The sequence below is a fragment of the Schistosoma haematobium genome, chromosome 1 (genome assembly GCF_000699445.3).
Source record: "Schistosoma haematobium chromosome 1, whole genome shotgun sequence".
NCBI classification, from domain to species: domain Eukaryota; kingdom Metazoa; phylum Platyhelminthes; class Trematoda; order Strigeidida; family Schistosomatidae; genus Schistosoma; species Schistosoma haematobium.
This window is the reverse complement of record NC_067196.1, coordinates 71722594-71746000: the sequence shown is the minus strand read 5'-3', so window position 1 is coordinate 71746000 and position 23407 is coordinate 71722594. Positions and strand designations below refer to the sequence as shown.

The following is a 23407-nucleotide window of genomic DNA, read 5'->3' as shown; positions in this document are numbered from 1 at the left end:
GTCTGAAGGTTAAGTGCTCATCTCAAGAAATTAAGTTCTTAAACTTGATCCTCAGTGGGGTTAAGGATGCTCATTAACGAGCAGTCCCATACCGATTGCTTAAGTAAAACCAACCCGTGATGTAAGCTATGAACATTTAACGATCCCCATAAATTCCTTCAAAAAAAAAAGAACAGAAGAAAAGGGACACAACTGTCTCCACGTCTTGATCGCTGAATATTAACTAAGTGACTAACTGAAAAGTATTGTAAGTTATTGAGTACTGCATACCAAAAAACTAAAAAATACTAAACACTCGTTATAATTTCACTTTCTTTGCATCCCATCAGATGACTCTCACAGTGGACACAAAGTACACTTTAAAAAAGATGACACTAAAAAGCCACTTTAATGTGCACTGTCAGAATCAAATAAGATGTCGATTACTGAAGAAAAGTTCTTGTCGACTACATCCCACCACCACAGTGATCCAACATTCTTCTTTAAATTCATGTTTTTACTTACTGTTGTTCCATCAGAGAATGAATCTTATGACCTAAAATAAAGTGTCAGTTGTGAAAAACGATTTCACAGATCAAGCAAATAAAAACATTCGAATAAATATGAAAAATGAAATATAAATTACAACCAAAACCATTCAAATTGATTGAAAGATGGTATTAAACACATAGAATATATATAATAAACATATTTCTGCGCAAAAACATCACCAACTTACCTGGAAGGTGATATTTTCGTCAGATCTTCACCTAATGTTTGAATAACTCGTCTACCCCATATCCAAAGACCAACTGATATACCAACACCACCATAAACCAAAATCCAAACATCTGTAGTTTTCGATGAATCAACTGATTGTGTTGTGGCAATAAGCCATAAACCAATCAACGGCCCGATAGCATTACTGCATAAAAAATAATTCATAAAAAACTTACACGTTAAGTGAATTGTTTAAACATGGACTTCATGTTTTATAATGGGTTAGCAGTGAAACAAGTTTACCACTACTATTGTTTTGAATGAGTAGTCTGAAAATGATTATGACTACCATTCTTCCTCATGAAAACTTTGTATGAAGCGAATGTTCACCACGGTATCTTTAAATAACCGAATGGGTGACAGCATATAAAATTTATGTTAGTTTAGCCTAAAGCGGATTTATACTTTGATATACCAGTAATTCATAAAAGATCTGTAATTCAAATCTAACGTACAAGTATCTCATTTCATTTAAGAAAGCCTTAGACCCTTATGTATTCCACATTTCAATTCTAAGAAGCATAGTTCCTATTGAATATGCTTTCAAGTTTAAAAATGTGATATTACAAATGGTGTATGAAGAAGAAGGACATCCATACATGTCATTCATTTTATGTAAAAAGATGTGCAAACGTTCAGGATTACTGTGATCTCCTAATGGATAAAAGAAATTACAGTTCTGATCGAACGTGAACAGAAAAACAACGAAACCATGACAGACAACGGAAGCTATTTATGTAGACGTTATTTCGGTTAATTCAAACTTTGTAAAATACTAACATTTAGTTTTGTCTCTAGCCTACTCTATGAACCATGAGCTTTCGTTTGATGTATGATTCACTACCACACCCTTTTTACACTGATTTGCATTGGGACGTGGCGATCGGAAATAAATCGAGTAGTGTTCCTGAAGGGGCTTTGTTCTCTGAGCTGGACGAAGCTATATGACAGGAAGAAAAGTCGAAATCTGATTAGTTTACTCATTATGAGTTTTGTTCAACGTTACTTCCATTTTGATTCAATGTGATGATTATTCAGGGTAGTATTTGTTTTGTTTTCTCGTATGATATTTTATTATGTATAATATACGATATTCTTGTATTCAATTGACATGAACTATGCTCAGTATCTGATTTGTTATAAATGAGTATTTATATATATATATATATATATATATATATATATATATATATATATATATATGCTTTCATCCTAATTATTATTCATAGTGTGTGTAAAATTAAATTATAAGTGTGAGTGTATCTTCGACTAGGGTCGTCGTCATGTTTCGGGGGTTAATAAATCATCACTTATACCGGTATTGTGTTTTTACATTCGCGTCGTGGGAATTGCAGAGGTCTCTCATTGTGTAAAATCAATCTTTCTAAATTGGTCTCATGATAGATATTATCTTTGTAATATCTACAAAGTTTCTAGAAGTTATATTTCATGGGGATTCAACTCGTATTTTATATCAATTATAACTAATCTTAAGTTCTGATTACTGAATATACTTCAATGGTAGTAATATAAGTGAATTTTTCTTATATACACAGTTTGATTTATTGAAAAAATATGTTAAATATCCATACCTTACATCATTACCACCATGAGCAAATGATCCAAAAACAGCTGTTAAAATTTGTAAAGAAGAGAAAACTTGAGCTTCAGCAGGACGATCTTTAACTGAATCGATAGGATCTGGTTCCTATATCCAGAAGAATGAGTAATAATTAAGTGAAGATTATATGTAGCAAAAATATTAACAATGCATTTCATGTGTTATACGTCACAATATATAGGCTTAAAATTGGTCTAATCATTCAGTTGAAACAAATGATATCATGCAAAATACTTATTTGCAGAATAGTTCAGACTGCTTCTTTTCAGCATGGTTTCATTTTCTCCCACACAAAATAGACCTAAAACATAACTCTTCAATTGCACTGTGAATACAAGGTATCTAGGGTAATATCCACTCTCTGTTCATCGCTAGTTTGGAAAACAAACGATTCACAAATGCAACAGAAATAATTAATACGATCTCTGAAGTTAGAAATTTCTCGACTTTCATTCAACCCAAATACCGAAAAATTCCCATCATATTGAAACATAAGTGAACAAAGAATATACAAATTAATAATCCAAAAGGTGGCAAGGTTTGGCAGAAAATACATCGTTTAAAAATTATAGCATGTGCATTTAGGATTATTTGCAATAGAATATAAATAGTATATAAACAAGGAGGAAGATATGTAATAAAAAACGAATCTAATAACCACAAGTTACCTTGCAGCACATCATGTATCTTTCACTGTATGATGGAGTGACCCATATAAACTTGAGTCATAAACATAATCAAACTTTCAGCTATATCATGAATTAGTACGATAGACTTCTATAAACTGTTAGGTGACCATAAACTGACCTGTGTATATTTAAATTTAACTTTACTGATCATAGTGTATTCATTTGTCGTTTTCGTATATATCCACTTGTTAATTATTTACGGTTAACTTCAAACAGTTTTATGTGTACTTGCCATATGCCTGTCTGTTGTCTCTGCTTTAATTGGTCATCTGTAATTCATGTATTATTCACTCTATATAAGGACGAAGTCATTCATTGTTCACCGAATAAACTTTTTCAGCTTCTCCTGTCTGAATTTTCATGACTATGTGGTATTAAAGCGTTTAGTCGACAGAGTATATATGAAGTCAAGTAGGATATACATGTCACCAGGATCAGTGTCGTTCAATCATAATGGAGTCCATTTACGGACACTGGAATACAACCTTGTAGGGCTCTGTGCAATGATCGAAACCACTGACTGGATAAACCACCGAATTTTAATGATTTAATGTACCAACCTGGTTGGATGTTCATTTGTGCTAGCCTCCTGATATGTCTCAATGAGAATAGTGAATGCTAACTGCTGGGATCCATTCATGGATTAACACTATACATACATTTCTATTGTATAATTGTTAAGTAACTAAACTACGCATATTCACTTTCCTCTTATTGGTTGATATACAGTAATCATTCAACACTATCTAGTAATTTAATTAAGTCATATGTATATCCCAAAAGATACAGTAGTAAAGGAAGATAAATACTAAATCACAATACTCACTTCACCAATTGTAGACAGGTTAGGAGGAAATGATACATTCATTTTACCATTAGTTAAATTATGACTACCATCCGTGATGGCATTTTGATCATTTGGTGAATAATCCAAAACCTTATTTAACTGATTTCTTTTATAAACTGTTTCATCTGGATTACTTGGTTTCACTTCGAAATCTATGGAACATATGAAAGAAATGTAAAAAGAAGGGAGCAGATATAAAAATCTCATACAAATAAGAATAAACTTAGAATAAAAATGATGCGACATGATTAAGTTTGGGAAGATTTAGGTTTGCCAAAACAAGTAAATTCATGTCAATCATTGCAACGTATAACCAAATCAAATAGCACTAAAAACGGGTTGTTTACATTTATATACATTCATCCATTAACGTTTACTAGGTTCAGTGTAGTCTTAGTAATAATAATAATAATCATAATAATAATAATAATCATAATAATAATAATAACAATAATAATAATATAAAGATTTCACTTTGGATATAATCATGGAAAAAATTTATTATTTCATTTACACTATGAAATTATCTTGATTTCTTGAGAAGCCAACTGTGTGTCAGTATAAAAATCAGGCCAAATAAAACTTAGCAACGCTTAATTTCACTGAAATATATGTTCTATAGAACAAGTGATAAACTGATAACGATTTCACATGAGGTCACTTCACTTTACTCTAAATAAAATGAAGCCACTTATCATACATAGTTTAACCGTTTCTATGTAATCATTCCTAACAACATTCTATAGAGAATAAACATTTTCTTCACTATATTCCTATTACTCATAAGTAAATTAACGAGTTAAATCATTAGAAGTACACAGTAAAGTTAATAATTAATTTTAATGTATCATTATTCTAATAAACAGTGCCCACTTCTATACAATTTCAGAGTTCATACTACTAATAATAATAACCAGTGTTACTCACAAGAAAAAAAGGGGAAAAAACATTTTGACAGAAATATATACAATAAAATTGACGTATTCATAAAGTGTTCTACTCAAGAGCAAGTGTTCTAAATTATGTCTACATTTTTGTAGAAACAGATTTCTTCACCGATGAAGTGAACAGTGTGTAACTAATCCTTTTTTATTAACAACTGACATTGAAATTTTATACCGATTACGTAACACTTAGAGAAACAGTACCATAGGGTGAACAGTCGGCTTACTTTCTTTTAATGATGTTGAAACACTTTTACTTAGACGTTTGAATTTCACAGAACTTGCTCTCATTCAGGTTAAGTAATCGCATTTTCTTAAAATTAACTATTTACACGTTTGAGAAATGTAGTTTACACTTACAATCAAAATGTCACTATTTTTAAACAAGTTTAATCTACAGGAAAATACTTCATTTTCTTTCATCCTGTAAATGTGACAAAGTAGACTGCAGCTTATTTATATCAGATATGGTCTAATCAACCAACCACTATCAGCATACGTAGACGATTCACGCTTGTACTGGAACTGTGAATCGAAGTTGAGAGTTCGCCATATATACTTAACAAAGAGGAATGACGATATTTAGAAAGCATTCAAATATGGATATATATAAGTGTAAGTGAGCATAGTCGTGGAGCCCCATACTACGATTAAACTAACGTTCAGTACCCAACCCCACTGGTCACTAATGGTATACCGACTGAGGTCAAACTGTGACGAATGCCACCTTCAAATTAAACCAATCACCATAAAACCCACTCAATAATACTTTCGTTTCCGTTGATATTATAATTATGATCATTTAGGCGATCTTTAGAAAGTTACTTATTATTCCATACACTCCAAAACATACTTTTACAATTATTGAGTGATTCCCACTAACCCAATTATTCAAACTTATGTAAATCCTTTTAGGTTTCGTACAACTGTCACACAGATCATCTTAGCAAGCTTCTTTCTTCGTATTTTTCTATGCTGATCTTCAGGTGGGCTTTCCAACATGTATCTATAGAAAACATCAATGATAACACCCCATTTCAGCTCCTTGTTTGTGTGCTATGACTAATCTTATATCTCAACACAATCGTAAATGAATAGAATCCATGACATACTATATCCACATATTTCTGTTTTAACTAACAGCCTGGTTTTATCCAAATTCATAAGGATAATCATAATAAATTACTGTCACCAAATTGTGCTTTACAAAGTATATATAACTATAAATCTGCATCTAATCTCCATGAGATTTTAACTATGAAAATGATTACGAATTTCGTGTCAATGCAACCTTGGGGATAACGCAAGTGAGGCTTTATTTTACAAAACAAAACTTACGACTTGAAACTTTATTTTGATTTTCTAATCCCTGCAATACACCATTATTTTCATTAGTAAATCGTCCAAGTTTGTCTTTGTCATCTGTATTTCCTTTGGCAACATTGTTTCGAAATCCAACCACAGCCTCTCCCTCTGCACGAGGTACATACGTATCCATATCAATCGATTCATGATTACTGCTTGAAAGTTTGGAAGATTTATTATCCTCAACAGATTGATATTTATCGTCTACAGCGACAGACAATTTCTTTTTGCTCTTACGGGAACAATAGCCTTTTAAAATATGTCTACTCGATTCTCCAGCTATAAAAATGCATGAACACCGAATTAGCCGAATATTTTAGTCAATGTAAAAATTACGTACAATCTGTAAGTTGTTGTAAGCGAATCTATAGCGTCAATGAAACACAATTACATTTTACTTCATTTATCACACATTAAAGAAAAATCGAAACAGGTTCATAATTACCGTGTATTAGTCAGGTTTCATTTTTGTAAAATTAAAACACAGTTCTGTAAGAATTTAAAGTCATAACACTGAAAATGAAACATGAAGTTATAAAGCTGTTTAATTCATTCTTACTTCCGAAATATCTTAATTATTAATGCAAAAGACCTCTTAAATGTATACACATTTATAGATCGGATTATATAATAATAAATCTGTACGTGTTATGTCCCGATAAGAATAATGAATGGTAATTTTTGGGATCCATTTATGGACCAATACTATGAGTATATTTTTATCGTATAATTGTTATGCAACTAAATTTTTCATATTCATGTCCCCCTTATTATGAGTTTTATTTTGACCTATGAACTATTATTATACGATTTACCATTCTTCAGTTATGCCCAGTCTATCAATTACTATCTCTCTCACTCACAGCCACATTTGGCTAATTCTTGTACAAATATTCTTTCATGTTTTATGATACATGTGGTCTGTCTGGTTGATATATAAACCCAGTATGCTTGAAATAAATGATTCGTATTGCAGAGGCTGAGATTGGTGTTGTGGACTCAACTGGCTGGACCAGGCATAAAGCAGGACCAATCAGGACCTCTAGGCTGCTCGCACGTGTTTTATGCGTCACTGGTTCGGTCGATAATTCGCTGCTCTCTGATTGGCGGTATCGTGGCATTATACAATAGACAGGGCATACAGGTTCACAAGTTATAACAATAAGAAGTCATTCCTTATATGAATTGTTGTCAGCTGAACGCAGGCAAACAGATGATAATATCTGTGATTTTAATCTCAAAGTAAACTATCTTTGACCAACAGTTAAGTTCATTTGATCTTAATCTGCGATAATTACGTTTCTCCTTCGAAACGTATTTAAACATTTGTACAGGATTGTTCTGCACTGTATTTACATCTATTTAACTATTTCCTAGTTTGAATATCACCTTAATTTCTCAGTTACCATACGACCTACTACCCACATGTAGTATAGCATCTCATATTTCTGTTACTCTTCTGCAGAAAAACAATCATTCAGTGAAATGCTTATTCACAATGATCACGTGATTTAGCTGGCCTCAATCAATAGTCAGTGATATAATCTAATCCAGAAAGATGGACAGTTATATCACTGAACTATTCTAAGTCATCAGATTTATCAGTGATAATCCAAGATACACAAAACCTACGGGAGATTCTCCAGTTTTCTCACTAGGACCCTTCAATCCTTTATCATGAGAAATAAAATCACAGTTTCCGTAATCGACAAAGATAAACGTCAAATGTTCAAAGATAGAGGAATTGAGTAAGAAAAACAATAACCTCACAATATAAGTGGTTACGTTTTACATTTATATTTTGTCGACGAAATTAACTGGTCAAGAAAACAGAAGTTTAATTACTTTTCTGAAAAAAATCCAATTTGATGATATAGATTCATATTTACTCCGGTTATTAGCTTCTCAATGTAGTGCTTAACTTATTCGGTCAGTAGCAGTGAGTATATTCTGTAACTAATCAGTTTTAAACAAAATAGTTATTTGGAAAACACTGTTACAACGAGTCAATCGGAAATCCTCAAATCATAAGTGGTTGTGACTGGCCGATAAATGCTTTCGTTTTCAAAGGATCACACACAAACCTTTTGGTACACCTCATTACCTATGGAATATACACATAAGTGCACATGCATATGAGTCGATTTCACCAAATCAACTTCCATTCTTACTACCCATATCTTCTCTTGGGTAGTCGGGTTCGCATATAGAAAGACTATGGTATCAGTATCAAGTCACGGACACCGCACGTTGCGACAAATAAAGTGTGGTATTTGTCACTTAATCCTTTCTTTATCTCTTTGACACAACAAACAATCACTTATTTGGAATGTGTGACGTCAGATGAAATTCAGCTTTCTTTGACTCGTCTGCTCATCCGTTTATGACGTTAGTGATTATGAAGTCACATAGATTATAAATAAACTGTCCTGTCTGGCTAGTTCAATAGCTCAACAAGAAAAATCAGTGATTATTGTTTAACGAGCATCAAAAGGCTTAAGCGATTATCAATAAAACAAACATCAGGAGAAAACCTTTAGCATAAAGTTATTTCGTTGATACAGGTGCCGAAAACTCAGAGGTTAATACAGGGACATTTCACATAAACCTTGAATCTTCAGTGGTATGCATTCACAATCTCACCATAATCAAAGCACACGAATCACATTTGGTGACTGGAATATATAATTGCATAATTCAACACAGTCTACTCTCTGTCCATTTACGGCAAGCTAAATCTTACAGTCACAATAGAATACATCAGATTACTAGAGTAACGACTTACTTAAAATATGTCGACGAACCAAAGGTACCCAAACAAACTTCACAAGTAGAACAGTGATAATACCTAAACCACAGCTAATTATAAATATTCCATAAAGAGGTATCCTATCGAATTTCAGCACTACAAAGAGGAAAAACACAAGCATGTGTATATGTAGTTCAGATAGGGTTAGTTGATAATCGACTGTTCATACAAATGTAAGTAGATTGGAGACTGGAAAAAATACACAAAAATATAAAGTAATTAATTACATCCATAATTATTTCAAATATCAACATATTTTCAATAACAATTTAATTATTATATATAAGAGAAGCAGTTATTGTAGTAATCTAGACGGAAATATACAATTATTATGAAAAATATAGGATATTTATATTAAATGAAGTTGATTGAAATGGTAAAATCATCATACCATGTTTATTGTATACATTCTAATGGACTTCACGCATACCATGTGTACTTATGATTCTTATCAACACCATAGTAGTATAAACACTCTTGTCATTTTAAATTTGGTATCAATCACAAATTCACACTATCGGTTATTCAAGCTTATATAGAAATAGAACCTGGAATATTTATCAAATACCAACATACACATCAATCCACATATTGAGTAGGATTGAACACATAAACCAAGAGATAAATAAAAAGGAACAATCTAACTGTAATACTTTAAATTTATGTACCAAACCTCTATATGAAATTATACAGATTATTTAATCCAGTAGAGTAAAATGTTTCTAAATTATTTGTTAAACAATAAGAATATCAGAATCAACCAACTTCCGTCCATGTTTTCTTTCATAAATTATTGCCGCGATGTTAGTACGCTGGTCAATATTACGGAAGATAAACACTTACAACTTACTTGTAATATTCCAATACAGTCGTTGTCAAATTCAATGGGAAAAAATAACACAACTTAGGTAAAATCCGAATTAACAAAAGTAAGGAAGTGAAATACAGTGATAATTTGTTTTGTAAATAGAAACCTTTTTCAAGAAAAAAATGACAAACTTAATTTAGAAGAACATAACTGATATTATTGTTATTTATCCAAGTATTTGTTTGTGTGGATGAAAATGATATTATGATCAATCGACTTTGATCTTTTTATCAAACGTATTGATGCGCGTCTCTTTCCCTTTAGGACTCTATTGCCCAATGTGACCGAATCCTAGTGTTGGTCTTTTACTCAACAACTCGAACCCAGTACTGCTTGCTTCAAACACCGCACGCTCATGTTCACTTTAATATTTAATTATTTACTAAGGTGAGTTGACAACACTGCGACAAGAATTATAATGCACTAACTCGCATACTCCATTCAACATACCTACTTTGCTGACATTCATATAAATATCGAAGAAACATTAAAAACATTTTCGCTTGCATTAGAGCCAACACCATAAACTACCAGATAACTGAAGGGTATATTTGTCAGAGCAATTCTAGATTAATTCATTATTCTTACTATACCGGTCGTATAGTTCAATTTTGTGCATAGAAATCGCTATTTATATAAACACATTAAACCGATACACTATACAGAAACTTGATTCGAATGGATAAAAGCATTGAAAAACTAGTTAACTTATCTCAGTCAAGTGCATTTCGTGCTAGATTTAAGTAAAATGTCCAGAAAGCTACCATCAAATAAGTTCTGTAGTGCATTTTAGTAACAATCCACATTATAAAAATATCCGCGAAATACATCAATAATTATTTTTATCACTGACAAATTATCAAACAATTTCAACACTTAAATAAATATCTATTACAACAAGCGTAACAACTGTCGTTTTAATGAAAATATCGATGACAATTTGCAGCTAACGTACATGAAGGTCCTTCGTAAAATATTGAAAAACTATTGACCAGAACCACTGTGCCGAAAAAACCTGGAATAAGTTTAAGTGCAGGTTCAAGAGGATCTTCCTGTAAAACAAATAAATAATTAAATAGACAATGTTAAACACTCCAAGATACTTCGTTCCACAAATAATAGGATACATCTATATATATTTACAATATCCTCTTACAATAGTAAGTTTATAATTCGATAGACAAATAACAAAAACACTTTAATAAAAAAAAACAATGACGGGCATGTTAATAAATCATTTGTAATAAATGAAAACACTTCCAAGTATGTACAGTGATTTAGTAAATAAATTTTAAGATTTATTTATTCATTTTAGCGTTTACAATGCACAAAATTACAAATGTATTTACACGTTGTGCTATTATTCATCAGCGGTCATCTAAAATGATTTCACTTGAAATTAAGAATAACCTTTTACGAATGAATAAATAAACACATCTCTCTAAGATTAAAATTAAACTTTACTGTACATATATATGCACGGTTTCATTAATACAAGGTTACATGAAAGTAACATAAACGTTACAGTTTTTACACCTTTGTTCATATTCATGGCTGGTTTCACTTACAACGTAACATCTGACATAAATACTTTAATTACACACTAGGAATGTTTAGAAAGTCCATTCGATTGTTTAGATTTCAGTAATCTATATTATTGTGCAGTCACTATGATTTTACGATGATAGTTGTCGAACAGGGTGGTCTGAATATTAAAAGGAACTGTTGATCAGTTAATAAAACTTATTAGAAAAATTAAGGATACTCAGAACTTTCATATTCATAAGTAAGAATTCTTCTAGTTGTACACGATGGCACTTACGATATGATGGAGGAGTATTTTTACCGTTTGGTGAATTATTCGATACCTGGTATGAACCGAAAAATCTTATTCTATATTCCGGATTACAAATCATAACGCTATTTATAGATCTGATAACCTGTCATAACCATGAAGGTACATAATTAAGAAAAGAAGGAGTTATGGGTAAGGCTTATGTATGTACTTTCACAAAAGCAGTTAACCTGATTCAAACACGTTGACAAACAAATCATTGACAAATCGGTCCTAACATTACCAATTATATTCATAACCATAATATCTGGTCAAATATAAACAGTAATTAATACAGTGAGAATAAAATATCTCGAAATATTCCCTTTGAAATGAATAACTGTATAGTTAACTTTATAAAATATGCACTCACTTGACAGTTTATTAATCGAATAAACTGTTAAAATACTAGCGGTATATTTTTTTATGGATTTATTTTGTCTTTCAAATGTTGTTTATGTTCAAATAAAGACAACACATCATGCACTAGACTATCGATTATTGCACAATTGATTTAGAAACATTCGAGCGACATAGAAATACAATAATAATGAGCTTAGTTCAGTATTAGTCACTCTAAGTTTAATCATGTTCCAAATAGTTTGGAATGAGGTGGTTATAATCATTGTGTGCAATTAATTAGCATGTTAGGTGTACAAGCCAGTAGCTCACAATATCAGCACAAATTTCTGTTCATACAGTAAGACAATCCCTTTCATAATTAGAAACCAAGATATTATTTTGAAATCAATTTTATCATTAACTGGTTTTACCTAAAACACTACTGAAAAATGCCACAGAATTATTGGTGACTGTTTCGGCCATATTGACAACTTATCAATAGCACACATTCACAAATTCACACGTTATCAAGCTACGATCTCGCGGCAACTTAGATGATAATAAGTCCCTACCGGAGATTTCCACATCGGTATGGTGATCGAGTCCACCTATCGTAGTGACCCAACAGAAGAATATTAACGGGAACGCTCGTTCCTCTGAGGTCCAACTACGTGAGACAGTTCAGTTGAAGAACGTTATACTGAAAACTGTACTGGAATATGATCGCAACAACCAGGATCTCTAGAGATCACCTCATTCCACAATAGAAAGCAGGGGTTAGAGAAGACAGGTTACAAATATATCACACTTCATCATGTATCAAAGATTCCTGACTGAGAAGGGAATGCCTTTTAAAGTACAGAGCTAACACATTAAAAATCCTCATGGAAAGGTCGCGTGTAACCGGCCTCAAGCAATTATCGCTTACGCTATACAGTCACTCTCCTAAATTGTGTAACTATTTCATTTAATCCAAAAGCAAAACGAGGTCTTCTGGACTGCACCTTTACTTGCGCGCCGCGCCGTCCACTTGAATAGTATTGTATGAACCCAACACGACAAAGAAAAACACCGTTACATTCTTCCAGTCTCTGACAGCGCTCAAACCAACTGCAGTTCGGAAAAACAAAATGATCAATTTTATAAAAATATCCCTAACTTTCATAAGCCTAAAAATGCCCATAAAGAGAAACATTGTCCATCGTAGTGACCAGCAAAGCCAACTCAAACACAAACTCAAGTAAACCACATCGTCATCAGTGCAGAATTGGCACGTAATGGCGTCTGATCGTATTAATTAAATAGGAAGGACATAAATCCACTTCTGATAACCACAGAGGAATTCCTTCGATCTGTATTGTCTAGAATAGCCGTCTTAAAAATAACCCAACACTTAATTAAGGGTAGTGAACTGGAAGCTTTAGAAAGCCAGCATGGTTTTAGAACAAGGTGTCGATCCACCGATCAAATCTTCGCACTTTTACAGAACATAGGCATACTAACCGACTTCTGATAAAGATAGTATTCCTTGACGCGACGGCAGTATTTGGCTTTAGTGATCGAGACGTTTTGTGGAAGTATTTACCATTAAAAGATGTGTCAAAAATTGACGGCTCTTTACTAGGACATTATTAGTCATCTATCATTTGTTCTCTAATCATATTCTTTATGACTGATCTATTTTACTGTCGCTGATGCTACTACCTCTATTTGATTGGTAATACTGTAGTGTAGCAAATTGAGTCAATATACTTAATTACCAGATTCTACAACTGCACATAACTGACCAGCTAATTCACTGGGTCAGAATCACTGTTTTCAACAGTCAATTATAGACTGCGAGATATTTACCCATTGTAATGAAAACCCTAAATCTAATCCCTAACCTTAACCATCAACTGTTAATGATCATTCTAATTCTTCACACTGGTTTACAACTCTCATTTGGTCCTAGTTATAAGGTGGACACTCTCAAGGTCACTTCAGTGTAGCTCAAAGGTAGTCCATGAATTATCGTTACACCGGTAACTCTATTAAACTTTCAACAACCACAAGCTCTTAATGTAATACTGTAAGCAAAATTGATAGATAATCTGCATTTTTGTTCTTAATATCTGCTTGGAGGTTTGTGTTACAGTTCAAATGTTTGAAGATTATATTGTAAAGAAAACTCTAAACAAAATAGAATAAAACTGCTCTATTTTCTTTTAAAAACAAAGTATAAATGAACTTTACAAAGTCAATTATAGGTTTACCATCTATAAATATATATAACCATAATTTAGAAAAGAATAAATGAAAACACAAAAAATGAAGAGAATGTGATCATAGTCGGATGAAGGTCTATGTCCAGGTAATGTAACACAGTTAAAGAAAAATATTCACCCCTATTAGAGCTGATTTATATAAAGACTGCACTAATTATTTAGTAAGTATAATATTGACACAATCATTTTACTGTTGATAACGAGTGCATTAGTTGGCAAAGATATGGTAACCTTGATTATCAGAAATGTTGTGTGTTATTAGAGAAATGTATCAGTAACTATTTAGAAAAATTTGTATATCAGTCATTATTCAGTATGATAAAATTAACTATGGATAATCCTGAGAACTTCATGAATGTTATAAAGTTCGTGAACTTCACCGAATTTTATCAACTTGATCAGTAATTCAATTCATCAGTTCACAGAATTTAATGAATTTATTTAAGAGTAGAAATAAGGAAATTACATATTCGTTAACAAATTAGAATGATTCTAGATAAACGGATGCATATTTAGTGATAAAATCAGTTAAGTTCACATTTGTTCATAAGGTATATAAAGTGATTGACTGATTTCATAATATCACAGAGTCATTTTTAAATGATAAAAAGTTACGATTAAAGTTTCTAAATACTTTCTTGTTCAGTGTGCTAATATAAATGAAATTTAATTCGATTACACTTAATTTCAATGTAGGTTTTTCACATGAATCGTACCATTAAAGTTGGAACTAAACATTTATTAGAGTAGTTACTTCTAAATGAACTAATTTCATGATAAAATAAAGTTTTGTGTCTCAATTAAAGTGAATACATAAAAGTGAATATATAAAATTGCACTTGTTCAGTTTACGGAATGAACTTCATTTTAATTCACATGACTGTATGATGGATTTATGTTTGTTTCTGAACAATTTGAAATAACATACAGTTAATTCTTTTAATACACGTGAATAATGTGGATGTTTGTCTTATTATAGACTGAATAGAAACTAAGACTAGTGGAACCTGAAATCTGGATAGACTACATGTAGTGTAAGTAGATGATCAGAAACATATGACTGATATAAACGGAGAGATCAATGAACCTCACTAATTATATATTCAACGAAAAACTTAAAAATCCTTATTCAGCATTGATCAAGACTGCGGTTGGATTTCATCCTTCACTTGTAAACATTCACACTAGGAACTAACTTGGAAATACAGAAACCAGAAATGTTGAGAAACTTTTTGTTAGAATTTACTACTTTCATCACTATTCTAACTGAAGGATTCAAAAAACAGTCAGTATGCTAACAGCTATTTCACTGTCTATCAATAAAATAATAAACATTGAAGATAAGAAGAGGAATGACTTCTATATAAATAATAAATGCCCATTTATCCATCACGGACAATTCAAGCCTATTGAGTTGAAACGGCAAATCACAAGGTTATATATATATATCGTTTTGAATAACAATATTAATACTCAGATTATTTTACTTATAGTTTTACGTAGTCCTGGAAAAGATGTGTTATTTTTACAAATATATTACGCAGATACCATTGTTCACATCTTTGTGTCAGTTACATTCGACTTGCTCTATGAGTAGACTGTCTGCCTACGAATTATATATAGATATATATTTACAATGTCTGTTTTGTTTTTAAAATCTGCACAAATAATTGTGTCACAAATTCCTAAACATAAACAAATAAATGTAGAGTGAAAGCAGTGAAAAAAACAACAACGAAATCCATTTTTAAAGAAACAAATGTTCAGTGTAAAATAGTGATTTTACATAAGATTCAACCAACACACAGGATATATACACATATACCGACTAAAACACTCTATAGACATTCTTGTGCAATAACAATGCACATAAAAGAATGTCACGTACATAAAGAATGACAGAAAACTAATAACGACAACAAAATCAGAAACAACTATAGAATCAGTTTTCTTTCCCGTGTTTTTCCGACTTCGGTCTTCATTAGATAGTTATGTATTAAAGAAATATGGACACACACACGTTAACATATACACACGCATGTCTACATGACTAGTATGTGATGAGCTTTTGTAGAGAGATAAGATTAATAATTTAAATTAAACCCAACAAATATTGTCTGGTAGAAGAATAAATCATGTTGGATTTGCGTAAAAGAATGAAATTAGAAATAATGGAAGAGTAGTCTGACAACACGACAAATCTCATTAAATACGAACATAAAAATGACTAAAGTAGAAAACGTTATTAGATGGACATCACTGCATTGTTAAGAAATTGGGGATATTGCTTAAAATCTACTACTCAAGTAATGTAGTCTAGTCAATACGGCTACTGTCATGACTACACAATAATTTATTTTAAATGTTAAGTTATCTAAATCGACAGGCGGTCATTTTGAATTTGAGTTAAGTGTCGCTGATGGAAAACAGCTAACAGTAATGTCTTTTAAAGTTATTTGTATAGCTAAGTTTTATAGGATAAAATATACGGCTTACCAGTCATTCAAAATCAACATAGGATCTAACAAATATCAGTATTGCTTCAAGTCATTAGACTTTTTGTCAGGACGTCGATTAGAAACTGTCAAGAACTTAACAAACGAACAATAACTGACAGATATTCTATACCACATACCCACGATTGACCTAGTTGGAGCATATTACCACATTCATGTCGCGCCAAAATACATACCGAAAACAGCAGCAACGACTCCGTTCGGGTTATATTAATTTCTGCACATGCCTTTCGGATTGACTAATGCAGCGCAAACCTTACAGCGATTTACTGACCAAGCCATCAGATGTTTACCAGGAGTATATGCGCAAATCGACGACTTACCAGTAGCCAGCGATACGATAGACGAGCATCTACAGCATCTACAGCAACTACGACAACTATTCATGAGACTACGAGAACATGATATCTCTAAAAACGTTGAGAAGTGTGAATTTGGAAAGCGACCCTTACAGTTCCTAGGTCATATGGTAACTTCCCAAGGTATTACGCCAGTCCCAGTGGAAGTCGATGCTATCCGATACAACACGTTATCTGAATCACGGAAGACGTTTCGACGATTTCTCAGGCTAATAAATTATTATAAGCGATTTATCCTGAATTGTGAGGCAATACTACAGCCATTGATGAGTGCATTGCGTGGACATGGCCGGACGTTCCATCTGTTATCAGAGGCGATACAGGCATTCGAGAACGCCAAGAAAGCACTTTACAAAAGACGATGCTAGCTAGAAGAAGGAGTGAAATGCCACTAGCTATCATGACTGAAGCATCGAATGCATCGAAAGGAGCCGTTTTGCAACAGTTATTTAATAGCACAAGGAAACCGCTTTCATTTATCTCAAAGAGATTGAATCCCAAACAAACTGGGTATAGTACATTTGGAAGAGAATTACTAGCAATTTACTTGGCAAAAAGCGTTTCCAACATATGGCGGAATGTACAAATTTTACTGTGAACACGGATCATAAACCGTTCACAAAAGCATTAAGCGCCAAGCAAGATAATTAATCTGCGAGAGAAATCCGACATTTATAATTTATTTCTCGGACAACGCAGAACATACGATATATTAAAAGCCAATTCAACGAGGTAATAGATGCACCATCAAGAACAACGATAAACGCGCATATTCCAAATGGAATTGATTATCGAGGTCTGGCAAAGTTGCAGAAGACGGACAATGAATTAAGAAATCTAAGATCCGAAGACACGACTTCATTAGTATTCCAAGATGCTCACCTCAGTAGCGTAAAAGTAATATGTCGACGGGCCGATCGCGAACGTTCATATCGAAACAATTGCGACAGAACGTATTCGAAAGGACGCAGTCAGTCAGTCAGTAACAACGTAGAACTTTGTACGTACGTACATCAGTTCGAGTTGCCACACCACATTAGTACAGAGATGCAGTGGTAGATTCAAATCCCGTAGTGGTAGAGGTAATAAGAGTATAAGCAGTAATCGGGAAGATTAGGGTTTGGAGATGTTATTTAAAGAGTATAATCCAGTGAAATAAATTTGGAAAGAGTAATAAGAACGGGATATGAAGAATTCAGAAGATTAGAATTTGGGAGAACACAGAGAGTGGATGCACCTGCGCCATCGCAAACGATTTTGAGCCATGTCATTCTGGGTCTCTAACCATCGGTTGCTATCATCTCGTGGTCTCCAACCAGGTAGTCTACACCTACAAACATGACTCAGTCCACTTGTCAGTGACTTCATGGACTTGTGCCATGTTTTGGTCTGGCCGCCTCTAGCTTTCCTCCAACCTACTCATATACCACTGAACATAGCACGTCGAGGTAGTCGGCCGTTGGGCATACGTAACACGTGTCCCAGCCATCTCAACTGATGAAGTTTCACTACTTCATCAATTGATTTGCCATCTTTACCTAGTACCCGTTTCCTAACAACTGTGTTACTTACTCGATGGTCCCAGGATATACGAGCAATGTTTCGAAGACACCTATGATCAAATACTAGTAACCTACGGATATCTTCTACTCTTACCAGCCATGTTTCACTGCCATAAAGTAGGACGGAACGAACTGCTGCGCAGTAAACCCGTCCTTTGGTTGATAGACGGATATCTCGCCTACGCCATAAATGACGGAAGTTGGCAAAAGCTAGTCGAGCCTTCTGTATCCGTGCTGAGATTTCGTCACACACTGAACCACAAGGGCTGATGAGACTTCCAAGATAAGTGAAGCGGTAGACACACTCAACTACTTCACTCCCTATCACTAGTTCGGGTGTCGATGTAACCCAATCCTGAAGCAACATTTTGCATTTCGAGGGAGAGAATCGCATCCCGAACATGCTTGCATTGTTGCTTAGAGTGGTCAGAAGACTCTGCACTTTGTCAGAGTCTTCACCAAATAAAACTATGTCATCAGCATATTCTAAGTCAACAAGTGAACCTCCCGGTAGAAGTTCAACCCCTGGAAATTTAGATGAGGAGAGTGTTATCTCTAAAAGTACGTCGACGACAAAGTTGAACAAGAATGGGGAGAGTGGACAGCCCTGACGAACACCACTTGAGGTAATCAATTCTGATGACAGTTCGCCATAAGCTCTCACTCGACCAGTTGTGTTCGAGTAGAGAGCCTTCACAAGGTTAATGTACTTCTTTGGTACTCCTTTCAGTGACAAACACTGCCATAGAACCTCACGATCAACAGAGTCTAATACCGCCTTAAGGTCGAGAAATACTACTATTGTGGGGCGTCTGAATGTGTGTCTGTGTTCTAGAACTTGACGTAGTGTAAATATCTGATCTATACAACCACGTCCAGGTCGAAAACCGGCCTGGTTTTCTCTAATCTGCTCTTCACGAGCTTTGATTAGGCGTCGAAGTATTATTGAGGCTAATATTTTAGACACTATATTAGTCAAACTGATTACTCCGTGATTGTCACAAGATGACTTTTGTCCTTTCTTATAGGCTGGCACAATCAGTGATTGAGACCAGTCAGATGGGATTACGTCCAGTTCCCAAATTCTACCTAAGACCTCGGTTAATCTCATTGCTAATATATCAAATCCGGAAATAAAAGTCAGATATCAGAGATTCGAATACATTTTTCTTAAAAAATATCATTCTTAGATTTACGTCTAAATAGAGTAAGTCAATTGGTAGAAAACTGTCACGTCTTTTATCAGTTTCAAAAGTTTAAGTGTCTAGAAAGTCATTGGTTGAACATGATTTTATTCATAATAAAAAGAAGTTAACATTCAAATGTTCTTACTCACACTAAAAATAAAAGCCAAGTATTTTATCATGTGTATAAAATTGTGTCAAGGACAATTGTTAAATCGTTTGATTGTAATAACCCCAAAAGTATTTTAGATATCTGGTATGATTTAAATGTAAACTCTCTTATTAACCTTCACAGTAACACGGAAATATTGAGTTGATAACAGAGTATAATGTATAGGACAAAATATGGTAGACCACCTTTTTATGCACATTTGAAAAATGCTTGTTAAACAGGAATAATACAACACGAATACAAGTGTGGATTCTTTAATACCTTCGAAGCATTAATTAATTTAGCTGAGACAACCCATTAAACCATGTTCATGTTTGCTGGGGATAGAAATCCGCAGACATTGAGTAACTTATCATAACTCATTACTTAGAAAACGTACGTGAGTAGAGCATCTTGATCAAGACAGTCATATTATTAGTACGTATGAAGGATTCATAAAGTAGTCAGCAAACCAAGACAAATACATTAGTTTGTGAACTCAGTGGTTTTAAAGTGTAGCCGTAATAACTAAGTGACAACGAGATGATAAGGATAAGTTGGTAGAGGTTACATTTGGCACAAACAAAAGTCAATCGCAGTTACACAGATTTGTTAATTCTTTAATTTTATCAAAATGTGAAAAAATAATAACGTTTGTGTAATAAGCAATAACAAGCAAACATTTATCACCATCAATAACAAAACTAGTTTCAATCTTCTGAAAACATACTCGTAAGTAAACATTGTAAGGGATTCAAATTCGAAAATTTGATTTAAAAGTCTAGTACTAACCCAATTTCTTATGATAAGAGAGCATGAGATCAAGTATGATGCATTAAAATAGTCGAAAACTTACTTTTCTCAGCACCATAAAACGCATCAGGAAAAATACTCCGATAGATGCCAAACCGCTTAGAAGAGGTGAGAGAAACCATGATCCAACTAAATTCAAATGGATAAAACAACGTGACAACAATCAAATCAACGTTATCTATTTTAAGAAGTAATGATGCTTACAAGTCATGTTAGGTTGATGATAAACAAAATGTGATATAATCATTATCGAGTATACAATTCATGGGTGATAGTAGAAAGTCAACAATTAATTTCGTAGACTTAAGTTATTTGCTTATTATTAATATTGGTGTGTTATTTCATTTAGTCTATATTTTGAAACAAAATCTTGTATAATATTATCTATGTTATAAGATGCTTTCATAAACGCTGTACGAAAGGTATAATTTCTATTTGTAAAAGTCTCAGAGATTAAAATTCAATAGTTATAACAATTCACCTAACAGCATGATCTGGTTTACTACAAGGAAATAATCAAAATTATCTAAAATAGAATAAGTTGAACGTTATTTTACACTAAATTGTTCAGTCACATTTACAGTATTAACATGAATCATCCAGTGAAAAAAATATATCAGAACAGCCGTACATGATGTTGAATATATTATGTGGACGTCATTCTTATAGAGTGGTTATAAAAGGCATTATGCCATGGTCAGAATTACTTTCGACCTAATCTATCTTCGATAGTTTTGACTTTTTCCATGGAGAAGCTCAGATTGGACTGCCGAATCAAATTCTGAATGCACTTCATTTGAATTTCTGAAATTTTTACAGATATAATTTATAACCAATTTCTTCCGCGACCAATTTTTGTGAAAATACTCGCCCAAATCTCGGCGAGACTTCAATTAGAGTAATAAGCATGTAAAAATGACAGACGACATTGTAAACCCTTGGGTTAATGAAATGAATACTGGTCACGAATGCATATCTGGATGTTGACAACAACTGAACACTGATGACCAACTTTAACACAGACGGGCGGAATTAAGTCTACATGTTGAACAACTGAAAAGTTTGCAAAAAACTTGACAATTTCTAATTACAATTTATAAAGATACAGTCTTTAAATATTAATAAGAAATCTGGTAAAAGTATGGTGCGGGGACGAGCCACTCACAGTCAAGAGTGCAAATTTTAGGCTTTTGTGTGAAATTCAAAGATTACGTATAATCAACAGTACAAATACTTTCGTATGTCTTTCAAAACGTTTAAAATGATTATAGATAATTATCTTTTGCAACTGTATAGTGAAAATGATATTACTAAACGCATCAAATGATCAATCCTTTTTCTGTAGATTATATATAACTGGCAAATCAACACTATCCCTATAATCCTAACTCTAAACTTTTAATCCTGTAACAAACTTTAACCTGGTAACAGTACATTATATAGACGAACTAATCACATAGTGCCTTTTGTATTCTCGAGTGAAATTCATTCATCCATATGGCAACAGAGTATTCTTTCACTTCAGCTGACGCCATTTCGTGATGAAAACCCTAACTCTAACTTCGGACAATGTAGGGACTCCTAAGAATTTTTTGGGGTCCTTTAAAGTATTCAAAAAGATGGATGGTCTATATTCATGAGGACGAGTTTATATGTAGTTGTTTCTTCGACTTACAAACAAAGTAACTTTCAAAAGACATTGATAGATTTATTTCATGAAATCTGTATACAATTCTTTTACATAACCTATCCATTTATAAAATCTACTTCCTGATCGTCTAGAAACTAGATGGAAATTCGTCGCAGTTGTCTTAAACTCATCCTTATACTGTACTGTTACCAGAAATACTAGCATTAATTCAAAGAAACGTTCACCATTTTCATAATTTACAATGGATATTACATTTTTATCCCCTTACTGCTCTAGAAAGCATTCATTTATGGTAATTGTTAAAAGTGTACATCAGAAAATTAAACGATTATTAAAACAATGCAATTGTAAGTTGAACTTGCACAGAAATATGTTGTGGCTAAAAATAAAATCAAATGATAAAAGAAATTTCGTGATCAGTAAGTAGATCGGTTTAACATAAGATGGTTAATGTTAGCATCCAATAATTACATTTTGAGTGTGTCTACATTGGTTACTGTCAACATGAGAATATTTCAACTTTTCCTAGTCTACCAATAAGAATTCTTAAAATCGTTTGAAACTGACTAGTAAACATATTAGTTCGGACAAAATTTTATTGGACACAAAACTCAGTTAATATTTTCGATTCGAGATTTCCTTAAAAACAGATTTCCAGTAGTTCTTTTTAAGAGAATTAAGTTTACGTTCCTTATTATCAATAAATTATGGCTCGCTCCTTGTTCATCACCAAACCGAATCATTTAAACACATGAATTAAAAATACCTTTGGTTTCAACAACAGTTAAGTATTGTAGTAATTTGTTATATTAGTTATACAATATAA

The 23407-nt window shown here is 32.9% G+C and overlaps 1 protein-coding gene across 1 annotated transcript in view; it reads right to left on the bottom strand.

The window, feature by feature from the left end:
• Positions 1–23407, bottom strand: part of MS3_00002036 (uncharacterized protein) — a 38958-nt gene that overhangs the window by 3210 nt on the left and 12341 nt on the right. Inside the window, exons 6-12 of the mRNA XM_051209590.1 lie at positions 20974–21059; positions 10858–10954; positions 9011–9130; positions 6199–6504; positions 3896–4068; positions 2352–2467; positions 719–904 (exon numbers count right to left, since the gene is read on the bottom strand). Of these exons, the coding sequence (XP_051075050.1) occupies positions 719–904; positions 2352–2467; positions 3896–4068; positions 6199–6504; positions 9011–9130; positions 10858–10954; positions 20974–21059 (1084 nt within the window). The remainder of the gene's footprint in view (positions 1–718; positions 905–2351; positions 2468–3895; positions 4069–6198; positions 6505–9010; positions 9131–10857; positions 10955–20973; positions 21060–23407) is intronic.